This window comes from Vicugna pacos, chromosome 1, assembly GCF_048564905.1.
Source record: "Vicugna pacos chromosome 1, VicPac4, whole genome shotgun sequence".
Classification (NCBI taxonomy): domain Eukaryota; kingdom Metazoa; phylum Chordata; class Mammalia; order Artiodactyla; family Camelidae; genus Vicugna; species Vicugna pacos.
Genome location: NC_132987.1, coordinates 108,004,410 through 108,022,063, shown reverse-complemented (window position 1 = coordinate 108,022,063; position 17,654 = coordinate 108,004,410). Strand labels below are relative to the sequence as shown.

Here is a 17,654-nt window from a genome sequence, read left to right as displayed (position 1 = left end):
AGAAAGCAAGTGTGGAGAAAGGTTAATACTTAGTGACCCTGAGGGTGAAAGTGTTGGTTGTATAATTTCACTGCATAATTTTTTGTCAATTTTCCTGTAGACTTGGAAGTTTTATAAATAAAAGCTGGAGGGAGATTAAAGTCAACAGTTCTAATTTAGTATTCAGCCTCCATATGCTCTCATGACTTGCCCCAATTTAACATCTAGTTCACTAGATGTTACTTCAAGACTATATATCCCTCATGGCATTTGGTCCTGTAGATGCAATCCAGGTAAAATTAATTTAAGTCCACCTAGTGTCGGGATATGTTTCAAAACAAATAAGCTTGGAAAGCCTGACTCAAATCTAAGAAAGACTTCATTATTTCTTTAAAGAAGTTTCGAACGAGTTGACCAGTTTCTTTTGATATTTAAGACAACATAGTACCTAAGAATATTATCACTGCCCAGTTCTTCACTTTGCTCAAGCGGACCCTCCCAAATCTTTGCTCCGCCCACGACTCAGACCTACTGCGTGTATTTCTAAATCACTAGTCATCATCTTGCAATGCAATGTTAGGCGTAGTCCTCCCAGCCGTTAATCTAGAGTAGGATTCCTAAACACAAACACGCGCTCGCTTACTTTTCAGTCCACCAAAAAAAAAAAAAAACAACAACCTAAAAAAGCTGACAAGCTACGTTAACCCATCATTTTCCTCATGTCTTACTTCCTTGTTTTTAAAAGAAACCCAACAGACACCATATACATTAGTAGATGGCTTTGATGCAACTGTAAGACAATTCTAGAAAGACAACTGGATTTGAAGTGAGAGCGAATCGCTGAGCTGGCAAGGAGACAGGTTTTATATCCTCCTCTGAAATCCCGGGGGCGTCAGGATCAGATGCCGACCGCGGCGACTGCAGACCACCGCGGACAGTCGGGCGGGGGACAGTGCGGGAAGAGGGCGGCGAAAGGTGACACGAACGACCTGGGGCCCGGGGGCGCGCGGCTCCACAGAGCCCCGCGCCGCGCGCCCCCCGCCCCTCCCCTCAGCTCCCCGCACAGCCTCCCCCGCCCCTCCCCACCCGGCTCCCTCAAGTCTCCACGAACGGAAATGGGAGTCACAGAGCCGGGGACCAGCGGAAACAAAACACAGAGGCGGCCGCGGGGGGGCCGCGGTGGGGGAGAAGGCCCCGGAACGAAGCCGGCCCGCGCGGGCCCGCGCTCCCCTCCTCCCCCGCGACCGCACTCACCCGCTCCGGATTCGGCCCCGTCGCCCCCGCCCGCGCTCCAGAGCCGGCTGAGAACGGCAGCGGCGCGGGCTCCACGTGCAGCGCCTCTCCCGGTAAGACCCGCAGCTCCCGCGGCTCGAAGTGGGAGGCCGCTGGGCCCTTCCCGCGAAAACGGCGCTGAGAAACTCCAACCCCCCCTCCCGCCTCCCAGGCACCCCCGGGTCCGGGACTACAACTCCCAGCAGGTTGCGCGAAACGAACGCCCGAGGCAACGGAGGCTCGCGAGGCACAAGGAAGCACAACGCCTCAATCCGCTTTGTTTCACACTCTTGTCACTTTGCACAAAGCGTGCACTTCACCACCCCAAGAAGTAGGACGCTGATTCGGGGCGGGCTGTGGGAGAGTAACTGAACTAGGGGAAAGGCCAGTCCGAGTGCGCATGCGTACACAACAAGGTTTCCGAGAGGGAAAAACAGAGCGGGTCAAGATGGGCAAAGGAAAGATGGCGGAGGCGTCGCCAGGGGACCCGGAAGCACTTACCCTCCACTTCCTCCTCCTGTTTGGTTTCTGTCTCACCTACAGCCGTCCGGTCGCAGACTGTCTCCGAGACGCTTCCTGTCCGGTGAGTGTCGACCGACTGAAACGGCGGCCCATAATGCATTGCGATGGCGGGTGGGGGCGGAGCCAGGGCCGGAAGTAGGACGGCGGCGGCGGCTCTGGCAGCTCGGGACTTCGTGCAAGGTGACTGGGAGGGTAGCTGGACTAACTTGGCCTCTTGGGACTTGGATTCTGGATTTGTTCTCGGGGTCTGGGATATCCATTAACTCTGTCCTTCAGGAAGAGAGGGCAGCCTTTTGTCCGGGGCACCTTCGTGGCCTGGCCCCTGGTCATTGCTGACCGCGGCGTCTTTAGGCCTTGAAGTTTTGCGGCGGACTCAGTAGACAGCCGTGATAATGCCGTTCTGAGGGCAAACGGGGTGGTGCGGGAAGCGGCGAGGCCGGCGTTTCTTGGACCCGCGCGGCCGGGCTAGGGCAGCCCAAGGTCATGCCCACGGGGCAGGTCTGCAGCCAGGCCTGCGAAACGGGCTCGCGGGAGAGTGTTCTGAATTTAAGGCAGAAAGAGGAGAAAGGGTAATAGTAATCTTAAAAGTTTGCATCCCAGCCAATCTCGCTTGCCCTGCACAATCACACTCCTCGGAAGCCCTAACGAACGGGACGCTAGCTGGGGTAGAGTGGCTGACTTTGCTTTAATTGGGAGAGAGGCCAAATTGCGCATGCGAACACAACACGGCTTCCAAAACGGAAAAAGAGCGGGACATAGGTGCATTTTGGATTGACTTCAGGAATATGTGCAGAAGAGGCAGCGAAGGGCCTAACTTTTGTCTGGCTAGTCATCACCGTAAGCAGGATGCATACTCCCACTCACCACCAGGCCTCTGCGCATGCCATGCCGTTCTATTGCTTTCCCCTGTTTTTCTGTATCAAATTTCTTGTCACAGGCTGGCGCGGCCCCCCAGAGTAGTGGAATAGGGAACTTAATCACGGTGGGTATTTTATATCTAATAGTGTAATAACAAGTGTCTTACTGATTAGATATTTAATCAGTGGGGCAAATAATGGAAGGGAATAAAGGAAAAGGAACAAGTTTTGATAGGTTATGTATTCATTTTTTTAGGTAAGTTAAATTTGAGGTCCCTGTAAAGACTTATGAAAGGATGAGAGATGTTGAAGGTATAGGTTTGGAGTTCAGGAAAAAGACCGAAAGTCGAGGTGTGATTTGGGAATCATCTAATACTTAGAAAACAAGAAGATGGATTGTACTCATGTTGCAGTAGGAATAACATGGTCTTTGCCATCATCTAGACTTAGAGTAAATTAACTGGAAATATGGGTAGTTAATAACCTTTCTTAAACATTGCTTTATTATCTGTAAAGGAGGGCTAACGCCTTCCTGTGTTTCTTAACAGTATTGCCATAAGGGTACAGGAGAGAATATGTATGGAAGTACTTTACAGAATACCTAGAGCTGAGCAAATGTTAGGTGATCTTATTGCTGAGTGTTAAATGTGTCTTTAAGTTGTCAAAAGGGAAAATATACATTGAGTTGAACAATTTCAAAAATATATTTGTGTCCAGTCGGATTTCTATTGTGTGAACTGGGAGCAGGTACTAACCTCCAAGCCTTAGTTTCTGTATATGTAAAATGGGAATGATTAAGTAGCATCTTAAGGTCTTTAGTTTTTTGCTTGGAGTCTTTCTCAAGTATTTTTCTCCGATGGGTTGTAAGAGTGATGTATGATGAGTTCTTTAATTTCTTCAGATACTTTGCTTTCATCCTGGCAGGGGAAGGATATTTTGTTGATTGTAGGATTTCTTTTGGTGGTTTTTGTGTGCCATTTCAGGGCTTCTCAACCTTGGCCCTGTTGACATTTTCGATCAGATAGTTCTTTGTTTGTAGGTAGGCTGTTACTATTACTGTAACTGTTACAGGATGTTTTGCAGCATCTCAGTTTTTACCCACTAGAGGCCAGTAATACTCACCCATATCCCAGACGTCTTCAGACGTTGCCAGATATCTTCTAAGGTTAATGAAGACACAAAATATGAACTCTAATTTTTATTATTAAGTTCAGCAGATATAAATTAATGTGTCACATTGCTGCAAAAGTTTCTAAATGCTCATTCCCATTTTGGTATTCCTATAAACCAGTAACAGTACGACCATTGGTCCACAGACCGCATCTTGAGCAGTAGTATTGTAATTTAATAGCAGCCCAATGTTAGTATGACAGTGGTTATCGTTTTATTGCTTTTAGGTAATTGGGGGAAGCCAGGAGAATCATGTTAGCATGTCAGGTTTTCACTTTCTTTAAGGTTCAGAAATTTTACCAGGCTATATTGAAGTGTGAATCTTTATCATCATTCCAACATAGGATTTATTTCTTTATGTCTTTATTTCTTTATTTAATGGGCTTTATTTTTTAAAGCAGTTTTAAGTTTAAGAGACATTAAGTGGAGAGTACAGAGTTTCCATATTTTTTTTTAATTAAAAAAAATTTTTTCCCTACATAGGGTTTAGTAATCCCTTTCAGTGTAATAGACTCAGTCTTTCTTAATCTGGGGAAATTTCTTCTAATTATTTATGGTCTCCTTATTCCTTTTTTGGAATTCCTTTCTACATATAATTGTGTTTTTTGCATTTGATCTTTCAAGACAGTAAATGAGATCTCAACTGAGATTGTCTAATTTATCTACTGAAATTTTTTAGTTAGAAAATCATGTATTTTAGCTTCGGTAAGTCTAAGGACTTGGAAGTCTCTAAGTCCTTATTTTGAAAATTCAGACTTCCTTCACAAATTCTATTTCACTGATTAGGTCGTACTGTTTGATTTTCCCTCTGTTATTGGTGAGCTCCTTTGGACTAGTTGCTGGTTCTGTGGGACTTGGATTTGATTGTTACAGTATTCTTAATGCCTGGAATCCTACAGTTGTAACAGGCAGAGTTGTTTCCCTTTCTCTGGGCCTGTGAAGTAGAAAATGAGGTTGAGGCAACTATCTCCAGTCTCCCTGCCCAGCCCCATTTTGCCTTTTGAGGGAGTTAGAGAAACCTGGTTCTTTAATTTGGTTAATCAGTATTGTTCTTTTTCTGCTGAGGGTAGACAGTTTTCTAACATCTTAACTCGACTGTTTCCTCTGTTTCAAGACTAAAGTCATGGAGAAGAAACACTCCGACCCAGGTTTCATGCTTTCTTTCTGCATCTAATTCTAGTGGAGCTGCACACAGGCCTGAGTGCTTCATAACTGCTGCTGGGTCCTCAGGCCTTTTGGTTAAGAAGCAAAAAACTTGCACTGGGGAGCAGAGAGGGGAAGGGAGCTATGGTGGGGTGACTGTTCTGGGTATTCACTGGGTTGTGGTCTGACTTAAGTTCTGTAGCAGTTAGTAGAATGAAATGCCCATTATAGCATATTTAGAGGTGTCTTACAGTTACATGTATTTCAGAGTTTCTTAAGTTTCTGGTGCTTGTTTCCAGTAACAGAATCACCATGATCCTTCAGAGGCTCTTCAGGCTCTCCTCTGTCCTTCAGGCCGCAGTCTCGGTCTCTTTGAGGAGGAACATTGGTGTTACAGCAGTGGCATTTAATAAGGAACTTGATCCTGTTCAGAAGCTCTTCGTGGACAAGATTAGAGAATATAGAAATAAGCGACAGTAAGTGGATAGATAATCAACCATGATGTAAACATGAGTATTCAAAGTATGTAAGTTTTGAGATGGTAATAAAAAATTACTCGGTGTTTGCAAGTGTCTAAGACCTTCATTGAGCTGACTCCTGATAAAGATTTGGTAGGTGCGCTAAGAGAAGATGAGGGTCTTTCTGAGTTTCAAAATTTATATAAAATCATTTATTATAAACTAGAATCAATTTATACAAGTACATGTTCTCTTGGAAATCATTTGGGAACTATATACGAGAAAACTAAGCCCCTTAGACATTGATTAGACTAAGGTCATAAAATTAATTGTGGGTAAAGCAAATATTATTCTAAAGCAAATATTCTAACTCAGTTTAGTGTCTTTTCTGTGACATCATGATTTTGGGGAAACTTATAAACACAGTATTTTTCCTTTAATGTTATTTCCATAGTTATATATTTCTGGGAATAGCAGAAGACTAAAATGGCATAAAGCAAGTCCAGGAAAAACATGATTATAGAACCACACAATTTTGGAGATGAATAATAACCTTAGGCATCATCGGTTCAACCCCCAAGTCTTTGGAAAGTGATAATAGATCAATTCAGTTTCATTTGCTTTTATTTAGTTGTCTATCACGTGCAAAGCACTGGAGTATTAACAGTGGTGGGCCACAAAGAAAGATGCCACGTTGTGTTTCCACAGTATTCTTAAAGTCTGATGGGGTAGAAAGTTTGTAAGCAAGTAAATACAGAGTGAGGTAAAATAAGTTAGAAGCTAGGCTGGTGACACATTCAATGTTTGGGAGTTCATAGGAAGGAATGTTCCTTTCTAGCTGGTGCCTTTTGGAAGGCAGCTTAGAAGAGTGAATGTTTCTAGAAGCTTGTGGATACCAGAGCTGGGTGACAGTCATTAAAGTGGTTGAAGGCTCAATTGGAACTGTGCTGTATATCTCAATAGCTGTTATCTGCACGTGGCTATTCAAATTCTAATTCAGTATAAATAAAAATTCAGTTTCGTGGCCTCCTAAGCCACATTTCTAGTGCTCACTGGCTATCTGGCTAGCGGCTGCCGTATTAGACAGCACAGATACAGAGCATTTCTGTTATTATGGAAAGTTCTAGTGCACATACTGACGTAGAAGAAAATTGGATCCATGACAAAAAACATCATTAACAAGTTCTTAAATTAGAGCTGGCTGGGTATTTTTTTGTGAAAATTTTGTATGAATAAATAGGATCCTATACTTTTATCATAGATATGTGTGAAAATACTTACCCTTGATGGAATTTGCACTTGTAAATTTTTTATTTATTACATTGTTCGTTGATAAGTGGGCAGTAACATTATGACAAACAGAAGAATTTGTGCAAATAATTAATTAGATTTAATTGGCCCCACGGCTGGTCTGTGATGCTGTATTGATCTTCCCAAAGTACAACTCTAATTTTGCTATTTTATTGCTTAGCAAACAAAATACAAACTCCCAGGCTTAGCATTTCCGGCCTCCCGTGGTCCCGGTCCTGCTGGCTTTTCCATCCAGACTGCCTAGTATTCTCCACATACCGCCAGTGCTTTATCACACCCTCATCCTTGGTTTTTCAGTCTTCGATCATCTCAAATTAAATCTGACTCAAATGCCTGGTCTGTCACCAATGCCACCTTTTTAAAATGAAATTTTCCTGATTAGCTTAGCGAAAGTACTCCCTCAACTCGAGTAGCTTTTTGTTAAAACGTGTTTTTGAAGCTTTCACCTAATTCCCTTACAGCGTAAATGTTTATAAATGTTATTTTTTTTCTTCTAAGTGGCAAAACCTCCGAGTACATGGAGTAATTTGCTTCTTTATTAGGCCCCCATTATAGAGACTTAGAGGTATTAAGATCTCTTGAAATCCGTTCTGTGGTGGTTGATTTAAGTCACAGTGGGAGTGGGTAACTGAGTGCCCCCTGTGTGCCAAGCACTGAGCTGAGTGGCACATGTGCATGATGAATCTCTCATTCTCTCAACACCACTGTCAGGTGAGACTCGCAGCTGTAGGTGTAGGAACTAAAGTTTGGAGTGTGTCATGCCTTGCTCTAGTTCACACAGTTTACTAAATTGTAGAGCTGACGTCGAGATGGAGCTGTCATTCACCCCAGAGCCCGCAGACTTAGCCATTACACCTTACTGCACCTTAGACCCTGAGAGAGTAATAAGTATCCTTGATACTAACAAACCTTAAATGTTACAGGTTTGTTTAAAGCTGCCTCATTTATGTGAGACCTCCTCATATTTAAAATATTTCGAATTGAAATTCAAGTGGAAATACTTGAAAAAAGTCTGTTTTTCTCTACATTTAGATCTATGAAACCTGATTATGAAAAGTAATTTTGGTTTTGTAAACTAATGCTTGAAATAAGCTTTTACTTCTACAACAGGACATCTGCAGGACCTGTTGATACTGGCGCAGAATATCAGCAAGAACTGGACAGGGAGCTTTTTAAGCTTAAGCAAATGTATGGCAAAGCAGACATGAATACGTTCCCCAACTTCACATTTGAAGGTAAGTCTTTTTAGTCACAGATTCATTCTTGTGGGAGGTGATTTTAAGTGGAGAATATTTTTACTTACTTGGGTTGTTTAGAGGATTAAATGACGATTATATGCAAATTTATTAGGACAGTGACTTGTGCATGGGAAGCTCTGGGATAAATGCTCACTTTTGGAATAGGAGATCACATAACGTAGAGGTTAACTGGTGGGAATCTAAAATCAAACTCCCTGATTTTGAATTCTGACAGTATCAGTCATGAGCTGTGTGATTTTGAATAGTTTTCTGGTACCTGTTTCTCATCTGACAATTGGAGAGAATTATACTATCTTCCTCATATGATAGTTGTAGTTAAATGACATAATATATGTAAACTTAATTAATAGAGAGCCTGAATAAATATTAAGCAGTTGTTACATTTCCATGTGGATTTTTTTTTAATCAGAAGATTGATGAATTAAATAGTGAATCTTTCCAGAAAATGCATTTTATTGCAGCGTAGCTAAGCTTGAACAATTTTTTTTTCCTTCTTCTTAGAGCCCAAATTTGAAGCTGTTGAAAAACCACAGTCCTGAAGAGAGAATGTAAAATTTTTCTGGTAATTTGTCTTAGATTAATTATACAGCTGATCAGAAGTATCAGAATAAACATACATTTCACAATTATCAAATGTTCTTTTAATTCTGATTCCAAGTAAATTATTTGGTGATGTTGGATGTATGCTTGAGTGTATTGAATTCTGGGTTTTTAGATCCTCCCATTTGTTATAACAAAGCAGGTGAAGACCTTGGAGTAATTGCTTACAACTTTCCTGTAACTTGCCAGACTCTTCTCAGTGTGCCGGGTATCCTTTCTGTTGTGGAGACTGATTGCCTGAGGGGAGACACCCTGACTTTAGGAATGTTCGCTGCTGTGGAGGGCTGATATTTCAGGAAGCTCTGGTGTGACTGTGAGTGTGTACAGGAACGTCCTTTGTGTTTTAATTTCCACCTCCTCGTATGTTAAATGCTGTTATTTTCCCAGTAACCCAGACCCCTCCTCTTCCTTTGCAGCGTTTGGTCATAGAGTCTGTTTGAGTGCCGTGTGGATAGTGGGAAGCTGGGGGCAGGGGAGAAAAGGGTTCTACAAGGAACTTCCTTTAAAAGATTAAGCTGAAAGGTGGTGTTTTGCCCAAGTGATGGAAGATCCAGCAGATAATGTGCCAGGTAAGTGGCGTACCAGGCACATTAAAATTGAGGCGGCTCTCTAGGAAATTATTTTTAATAATTTTTTTTAAAGGGGGAAATCAGCTGTGTCTTTTTGTATCTGACAGTCTCTGACTTGGGTCAGTAAATATGGGTCTTTAATAAAGCTTTAGAGATTTTCTTTAAAACTGTCAAGTCTGAAAAACAGCCTTCCTTGTGAGGTTAGCTCACTTCAGAAGAGGGAAGGTGGTGCAGCTCAGTGGCAGAGCATATGCTTAGCATGCATTAGCATGCATGAGGTCCTGGGTTCAATCCCCAGTACCTCAATTTAAAAAAAAAAGTATATTTCAGTCTGGTGTGCCATATTAGCTGAAGTCAAACCTGGTGAGGAATACCTTTCTCAAAAGATCCACAAATATTTCCTGATAATGTGAGTGTGGTTAAACAGTAAGATGTGAAGCAGTGGAGTTGGGGACAGTACAGTAGTAGGAGGAAACCACCCAGTTTTCTTCAAATGACGCTAAGCAGTGAGGGTCAGCGGAAGTACTTTCACTTAAGTCCCTGTAGGCGATGACGTGGAATTCCGTGTTGGGTTCCGGCACCATGAAAGGTACCTGAGGCGGTCTAGCTCAGGTCCTTTCTCTGACCTGCCCTGAAATGGCTCTGCTCCACCCCACTGCGGCCGGCCAGCAGCCTGGGGTCAGCAGTGCCCCTGCCAGTCGAAGTAGAGAAGGGACCGACCCTTTCCATGCATGCAGCCCTCTCCTACTCAAGAGTTTGGTTGAATTTTACCTTTTATCATCTCATATGTATTTCTTCACATCTTTTTTTTAATCTGTCTCAAAACTATTTGAAGTTTGCTTGAACATCACAGTCTCTTCTTTATGTCAGCAGAAGGACTCGATTCGTGGCTGACTGCAAGAATACTGTGTTAAGCACCTTCCTCTTGTGCACTGCATCATAGGGTTATGTGTCTATAGTTGATTTTGGCCCAAGAAATGCTCTGTTTTTTTCCAACTGAATGCTATAGTGGTGCTTCAAGTCATGCATGTTAACCAAGGCCTCATCTTCAGAGCGCCTTCCTCTTTCTCGTGAGGTTGCCCCAATATGCAACCTCTAGCCTTTGTCTGTCACTTCAGCCTGTCAGTGTGCTGCTCATCCTGCACTTACCATTTGGGGCCACCTTATGTGTTACTAAAAGTAACCTCAACCTTCTAGGCTTTAAGCTGTTTAAAATGGCATTTTTCTCCCCTGCCTGGTGGTGTGGGCTGAACTGTGTTCCTTTAAAATTCAGACATTGAGGCCCCAACTCTCAGAACTTAACACTGTGATTGTATCTGAGGGTAGGACCTTTAAAGGGGATTGAGTTAAAATGAGGTTGTTAGGGTGAGCTTGAATCCAGTCTGACTGGAGTTCTAAGAAGACTGTTCTTATAAGAAGAGTGGATTTGAGTTGGGAAAAGGTACAGAGAACTGGAAGCGGACAGGTCCCTGCCTGTTGCCTATCCAGTGCTACCTTTAATAATGGTAATAAAGAGGACTTCTGTTCTAGGCAATTTTTACTTACTTAAATCCATTCAATGTAGGATTTTTTTCTTTTTGACTATTACTGTTTCTCTGATTGTCGGTGCCCTTGGTGGAGCAGGCCTGTATAAGTACTGGCTCTCTTTGGTTGGGTGGTTAATGTGTGAGTTCTTGGAGGGCTCTTTGGGCTCGAAAGTCTCCATATTATACAGATTACCTTAAATGGGAGGTCGAGTCCAGTCTACCTCTTCCAGACTCCCCTTAGCTCCCACCCCAGTGGTACAGGGGGCAGTCTCTTGTTTCAGATGTTTGCTCCCAGACATGACAAGAAAGCTCAAGTTCAGCTACTTTCAAAGATGCCTACATCCTTGCCCTGAGACATTGTGGGAAGATAGGCGCCTCACCATTTCCCCTGCTCTCTCCCTGGATATCTTTTTCCAACTCTCCTTCACTGCTCAAATAGCTAGTTGCTTCTTGGCAGGTGCCTTCAATTTTTGCTGGTGATTCTCTTTAAAATTCTCTTTACTAGCCTTGGGGATGAGTTGGGGAATAGAACTCACAACTTGACAAACTAACACAATTTGGACACTTCATTCTCTGTGTCTGTCCATTCCTCGCCCCCCAGCCCCAGTTCAGCCCTGCACATAATGAAAGTATCAATTTATAAAAGTTCATGGACTTTGTGTGGTGGGATGAAGGGGAGAGGACCAGGGTAATAATTTCAGGGTAGCACCACTGTCTCTTCCTAAACATCAAAGCAGGTATTTATACCCAGATCACTTATGGGTTTCTTTATAAAGTGAGGTACTTGTCTTCAGCCTTCCAGCAATAGAAGAAGTCCCAATCAACAATGTGTTTCATGAATATATCGTATCTTTATGTATAAAACTTTTTTCATTCTCTTTGCTATATGTTATCCTGAAATTGAGAAAAATAAGTTTTTTGACCTACAGCAACTTCAGTATAATTCATGGTAGTTAAATATTTGGAAGGAACAGAAACTTGAAAAGTTAAATGACAGGGGCAACTTTAGGAATCCAACTACAGATCTTAAGAAAAATCTCAATTTTTATTCCATCTTTAAGAAGCACATTCAGTGTTGAAAACATCGTAAAATGGAACTTTAAAACCATCTGCCTGTGATCTTAGAGTATTTTAACAAATCCTTTGTTGACACAACTATTCATTTGAGAGAATATTCTTAGTAGAGAGTATAAGGACATTATACTCTAGTATGTCTTAATTAGTACATTTTTTTTCAAACTTGGTTAATAAAAATATGACATACTAAAAAGTAATACATAAGATTAAATAGAAGGTGAAACCAAACAGGACCCTACAGGGCACTCCCTGGCACAAAAGCCCTTTCATTTCCCCTGTTTCTTGTTTGTAGGAGAGAAAAACGGCTTTAGTCTCCCTCCTAGGCCTTCCCCAAGTTCCAAAGAGCAGGCTCAACAGTTGGTAGGAGAGCAGAGTCCCAGGACTCCTGGCCCCTCCTGAGGGACGCAGGGAACAGGCTGATGCGGGTCTGAATTGTTCTGCAGAAGCTAAGCCCCCACCTCGGTGGAGGACGGAGGCTACCTGCTGACCACAAGCATACAGACCTCAGACTGGTTGGAACCAGAAGGTTGTGAGATTCCAGAGACATCACCCTGTAACCTCACCACCAACCGGTCAGAAGAGTCACACATCCTGAAGCCCTCACCCCAAATTTTTCCTTTAAAAAACTGAAAATCCTCAGGGAGTTTGGGCCTTTTGAGCACAAACCATCTCTTTGCATGGCCTTCGCAGTAAACCTTTCTCTGCTCCAAACTTTCATATTTTGCTCTGACCTCACTGTGCTTGGGGCACACGAACTTAGGATCAACAATAAAAGTACCAGTATATAAAATTTTACAGTTTACCTTAAATTTCCTGACCAGTTATTACTATCCAAAATGTCCCAAGCTCATAATATAATAAGAAACAAGATAGAAAGTTATATTTTAAAACTTTAGAGTGGAGAAATATTTTAAGATCTTTTTAAGAACTATGTGGAAATTGATGCCTAATAACTAAAAGGAGTAAGATTAGAGGAAAATAATTTCTCTTCAGCCTTAATTCAAGGAGCAATAATTTGTGTAACTGCAAAATAAATGAACTAGATTATAACACTGCAGAATATAACATTTTATTAATATTCTAAATCTGGAAAAACTTTATCAATAAATACTCTTTAAATTGCCCTTTCAGAAGTGCTATTTTGATCTTTAAAAATTCAGCATTTATTAGACACTGACTACACATTAGATACAGTTAAATACTTCGGGGCTTCTGAAGATGTACATAAAAACATGATTCTTTTCTCAAAGTGCTTCTAGATAGGTAGTGATGCTGGAGATGTATATACATAACTGTATTGTGAAATTAAACCAAAAGTGCCATGAGAAAACCGATCAAGTGCTATGGCAATTCAAAGAAAGAAACTTCTTTTAGTGGGGAGCACCAGGGAAGGCTTCATAGAGAAGGTGGAATTCCAGCTGAGCCATGAAGAGGAACTAGAATTTACATATCCTGTGATTAGGAGCCTGCATTCCAGGTAGAGGAGGAGGAAAAAAGGGTTGTTGAGATGGAGTGAACTTAGTTCAGTTTGATGGGTGCATAAGGCAACTGAGAGTAGCGGAACATGTAGGTGTGACAGTATGACCAGATCCGTATGTGTGGGAGTCGGGGGAGGCCCTGAAATTCAGACTAAAAAGTTTAGACCTCTGAGGGGTTATGTAAAAGAAAAGAGTGAAAGATTTTTAGCAAGGGGATGGGAGAGAAAGAGAAGGGAGTTGATGATGATCAAGAGAGTAACCCCGCAGTAACTGTTGGACTGATGGCATGGGAGAGGGAGAGGCTGAGGGGAAAGGAGCCTTTAGAACAAGAGAGATTAAAATTGCTACTAAGAATGATTGGTTTTGGTCTTTTCGGATATATATCCAGGAGTGGAATTGCTCGGCCATCTGGTAGTTGTATTTTTGGTTTTTTGAGAAACCTCCATGCTGTTTTCCACAGTGGCTGCACCAATTTACATCCCCGCCGACAGTACAAGGGTTCCCTTTTCTCTACATCCTCACCAGTGCTTGTTATTTGTAGACTTTTTCATGATAGCCACTTTGACAGGGGTGAGGTGATAATATATCACTGTGGTTTTGATTTGTATTTCCCTGATAATTAGCAATGTTGAACATCTTTTCATGTGCCTATTGGCCATCTTCATTTCCTCTTTGGAAAAATGTATTTTCAGTTCTGCCTATTTTTTAATTTGGGTTGTTTGGTTTTTTGCTGTTGAGTTGTTTGAGCTGTTTTTATGTATTGGATATTAATCCCTTATCAGTCATTTGATTTGCAAATACTTTCTCACATTCAGTAGGGTGTCTTTTTGGTCTTTTGATGGTTTCCTTGTTGTACAAAATCTTCTAAGTTTAATTAGGTTCCATTCATTTGCTTTTCCTTTTATTCAGAAAGATAGATGTACCCCAGTGTTCACAACAGCATAATTTATAGTTACCAAGACATGGAAGCCACCTAAGTGTCTACCAACAGATGACTGGATAAAGGGGTGTGTGTGTGTGTGTGTTTGTATACACACACACACGTGCACGCACTCACACAGTGGAATACTACTCAGCCATAAAAATGAAATTTTGCCATTTGTAGCAACATGGATGGACTTGGAGGGCATTCTGCTAAGTGAAATAAGACTGAGAAAGAAAAATACTATATGATATGTGTAGAATTTAAAAAAACACAACAGACTATGAATATAACAAAACAGCAGACTCACAGATACAGAGAACAAACTAGTGTTTACCAGCTGTGGGCGGGGGACAATGCAGAGGTGGAGGAGTGGGAGGTACAAAGTAAGAAAGGCTCGAGGATGTTAGTACAACATGGGGAATATAGCTAATATTTTGTAATGACTGTAAATGGAAAGTAACCTTTAAAATTGTATAAAAATTTTAAAAAATTTTAAAATGTGTATGTATTTTTAAAATTAAAAAATATGGTATTACCAATATACTGCTTTTATAGAATTTGTGGATTTAAGTATGATAAGAATTATTTCTAAAACTCAGAGAAAAAAAAAATGCTGAGAGAGGGCACTTGAGGAAGGAAGTTCCCAGAAGACAGAAGGTGAGATAAAAGTAGTGACAGTCATCAAATGTGTCATGAATAAACGGGAGGTTAAAAATGGAGTTTAGAGATAGGGAGGGTGTAGTGGTAGTGATAGAATTTAAATGTATTCATCGTGGTTAGCTTCAATCTTGACAAAAATAAGATGAAAGATTTGGGCATCTGTGGTGAAGGGATGAAATGGCCCACCGTGGCGTTTAGACTGGGCGAGGGAAAAGGGAAGACAGAAAACATCACAGGCTGTGAGATTAGGGAGGGGTGGACGGGCCAGAGATGACTGAGGTTGAAGGGGAGGTGTCCTAGGAGCTTCTCATCTCAAGCCGCTGACGTGCTAGCCCTGTAGCCACGGACGGTAAGAGGGAGTGTTTCCTGGGTTTCACTGAACAATAGGTGGATGCCTTCCCCGCACCAGTCAGTGGGGCAAAAAGTGGAACAAGTTCAGCTATTTTTACTAACGTAGCCTGCAATCAAACAAAACCACCTGTGAGATGAAGGAAGTTCTTTGCAAAGCTGTATGGAAAAACAATCAGTTGTTCCAGATTTAGTTCGGTTAAACCCCCAACTAAAAGTAAATTAAGTCTAGTTACAACAGCAACAATAATAATTAAAACAAAACAAAACCTGCTATTAAAGATTCGGGAGCCTTCACCCTTACACAACACAACTTCACTGCACAAAAACAAAATAAAAATGCTCTAAGAGTTATAATGGGATTTTACCAACTGTCAGTGTGCAAGCCCCTCAAATAAAAACAAAGAGAAACACAAGTCCAGACCCAGGTGGATATATTTTTAATAATTGGAAAATGAGTGCTCAACACTATATCCTACGTGTGGGAGAAAGCGTTCTTTGCACAGTGATTTTTACTTAGCCGTATACAATATTCTAAGGTAACGTATGTGTGTTTGACGTAAGACACTAGACGTTGACGCTGCATACAGTGAATCCTCTAGCTTATATGGCTTTTCTTCTGTTAGGAAAGCTAAGGCACCACTTATTTTTTCCCCCACAATAGGGATCTGCATCATTTACACTGAAGAAGTTGATCCTGTGTGCAGGTAGGGATGCCTGAAGAGGCATCTTGGAGCCTCACGTATCCCCTTGGTACTCGGCGATGCCAGAGGACGGCATTCCCCAAGCCAAAGCAAATCAAAGCATGGACAACATTTAGCTTAATTTCTGACAAAAGCTGTTAGATGGGTGCTTTGTTTCATGCTCCACCATCAAGAGCTGGGAAACCACACGTGTGGGCCAGATCCTGGCTGTGCCTGCTGTTCTTGTAAATAACACAAACCCGACCAGATGGTCTGTGGCTGCTTTCATACCACAGTGACAGAGCTAAGGAGTCCAGGCAGTCGTAACAGGGACCGTAAGGCCTGTATGGCTTGAAGTATCTACCGTCTGGCCCTTTACAGAAAATGCTGGAAGGGGTCTGCTGAAAAGCACTGAATGTCACGGGTCAGTGGGGCAGGGATGGAGGGTGGGGGCAGGCAATCTGACAACAGGCAACTTCCCAGTGACCTGCTGTCCTGGCATATGTTAGGCACCTGGTGAGGACTTAATCCAGTTGTTTGTCCAGTGAATCCTGGGGATTTGCTTTGCCAATTGGGAAAAAAGCGGGGCTCCTTTCAAAGCAGCGTGACCGTGTTCAAAGTTGTCAAAGGTAGTGGGGGACCTTGTCTTCCAGATTTGCCTAGAATTGGAAATGCCCTAGCCATGCTTTGTTTTTAATATGAATTGAATAATCAGCGTAAGTTACAGATGATCATTCCTAACTGAACACAGCCTGACTGCTCTCCCTAGTACGTGGGTCATTGGAGTTTTCACGTAACACTAGCTGGAGGTCTTTGTGACGTATCAGTTGAGAAGCCAGATGACCAGGCCCAGTTTTCACTTCATTTCTCCTGTGTCTTCTAAGTCTCAAGCGGGGCACCATGTTGGGGGAGCCACACTGAGCTGCTTCATCTCATTTTTCTTGTGCGACAGCCACTCCTCTGTATCCCTGACTTGGCCGTAAGCAGGATCGGCAGACCAGTAGCCAAAAAGCAAGGGACTCAGGCCAACACAGAATTCACTGCGTGATTTTGAGAGACAGAGAGATGTGAAGTCACCATCACACAGGGACAGGTACCTGCAGGGTCCTGTGTGTTGGCTCCAGTGGTGACATCTGAAGTCAAGGTCACCGTTCCTCTTCAAGGGGGCCTTAGGGGAAGGAAGTAGTGACAAGCAGCTCTCGGGGTGAACTAAGACGCTTGCGTTTGTGTGTGACTCAAAACAATGTTTAATGAAGAAATCACTGACACACACTGGTGAGTGAGCTCTGGTCATTAGATGTTCTTCTTGTTGCTTTCAGTTCTCAGAAAGTAAACCCAGAGTGCAAATCCTTGGGTGTAAGACCCAGTCCTGCCATCTCCCTTCTGTGGATATATTAGTGATAAAGGAGCAGCGGAGTCAGGATTGTATTAGGGGAGAAAAGAGGATCCTGGTAGATAAGAGACCAGAGGTTCCTTTTGCATCTGTCAGAATATTTTCCGAACCCTCTAAATCTTGCACAGAGGGGGCATGCAGTTTATATTTTCAGGCTCTGAGGATTAATTTCACAACCAACATGATATATTTTAGTAACTTCCTCTAGGAGTTAGGATATTTAACATTTCACAAGTCCCGCAATATTACAAAGTATTTTGATTCTTTTAAACTTCGTCCAGACATAAGAAGCCAGACTGTATTTTAGGTGCTGACAGAACTATTTGTGTAAAATAAAAATTTCAAGTGATTTAGCAGTCATAAAGATTATAATGATATACCCATTTCATCTCCTCATGGATCTCTTTGCAAATGTAAGACAAAG

The 17,654-nt window shown here is 42.2% G+C and overlaps 2 protein-coding genes across 6 annotated transcripts in view; one reads left to right on the top strand and one right to left on the bottom strand.

Moving 5' to 3' along the window:
* The window catches only part of GABPA (GA binding protein transcription factor subunit alpha), a 31,607-nt gene extending 29,251 nt beyond the window's left edge, over positions 1-2,356 (bottom strand). Inside the window, exon 1 of one of the 2 annotated variants that reach the window (XM_006215223.4) lies at positions 1,753-2,356. The gene's annotated coding sequence lies outside the window, so the exon portion shown is untranslated. Of the gene's footprint in view, positions 1-1,233; positions 1,425-1,752 lie in introns of those variants that run through there. The other variant, XM_072967969.1, reaches the window with a different exon arrangement.
* On the top strand, positions 1,210-8,600 carry ATP5PF (ATP synthase peripheral stalk subunit F6). 4 transcript variants are annotated; one of them, XM_015248672.3, is made up of 5 exons: positions 1,210-1,325; positions 1,795-1,834; positions 5,243-5,419; positions 7,823-7,947; positions 8,473-8,600. In XM_015248672.3, the coding sequence occupies exons 3-5, from the start codon at positions 5,256-5,258 to the stop codon at positions 8,508-8,510; spliced, it is 327 nt and encodes a 108-aa protein (XP_015104158.1). In that variant the 5' UTR covers positions 1,210-1,325; positions 1,795-1,834; positions 5,243-5,255; the 3' UTR covers positions 8,511-8,600. The 4 variants fall into 4 exon arrangements, with proteins under 4 accessions (XP_015104158.1, XP_072824111.1, XP_015104157.1 ...); XM_072968010.1 differs by lacking the exon at positions 1,210-1,325 and adding an exon at positions 1,476-1,582; XM_072968006.1 differs by lacking the exons at positions 1,210-1,325; positions 1,795-1,834 and adding exons at positions 1,934-1,953; positions 2,711-2,755.
* Positions 8,601-17,654: the final 9,054 nt, after the last annotated feature.

Coding starts and splice junctions, on each gene's coding strand:
- ATP5PF (XM_015248672.3), top strand. CDS start 5,256: ATGATCCTTCAGAGGCTCTTCAGGCTCTCCTCTGTCCTTCAGGCCGCA. Junction 5,420..7,822: donor GAATATAGAAATAAGCGACA/GTAAGTGGATAG, acceptor CTTCTACAACAG/GACATCTGCAGGACCTGTTG. Junction 7,948..8,472: donor CCCCAACTTCACATTTGAAG/GTAAGTCTTTTT, acceptor CCTTCTTCTTAG/AGCCCAAATTTGAAGCTGTT.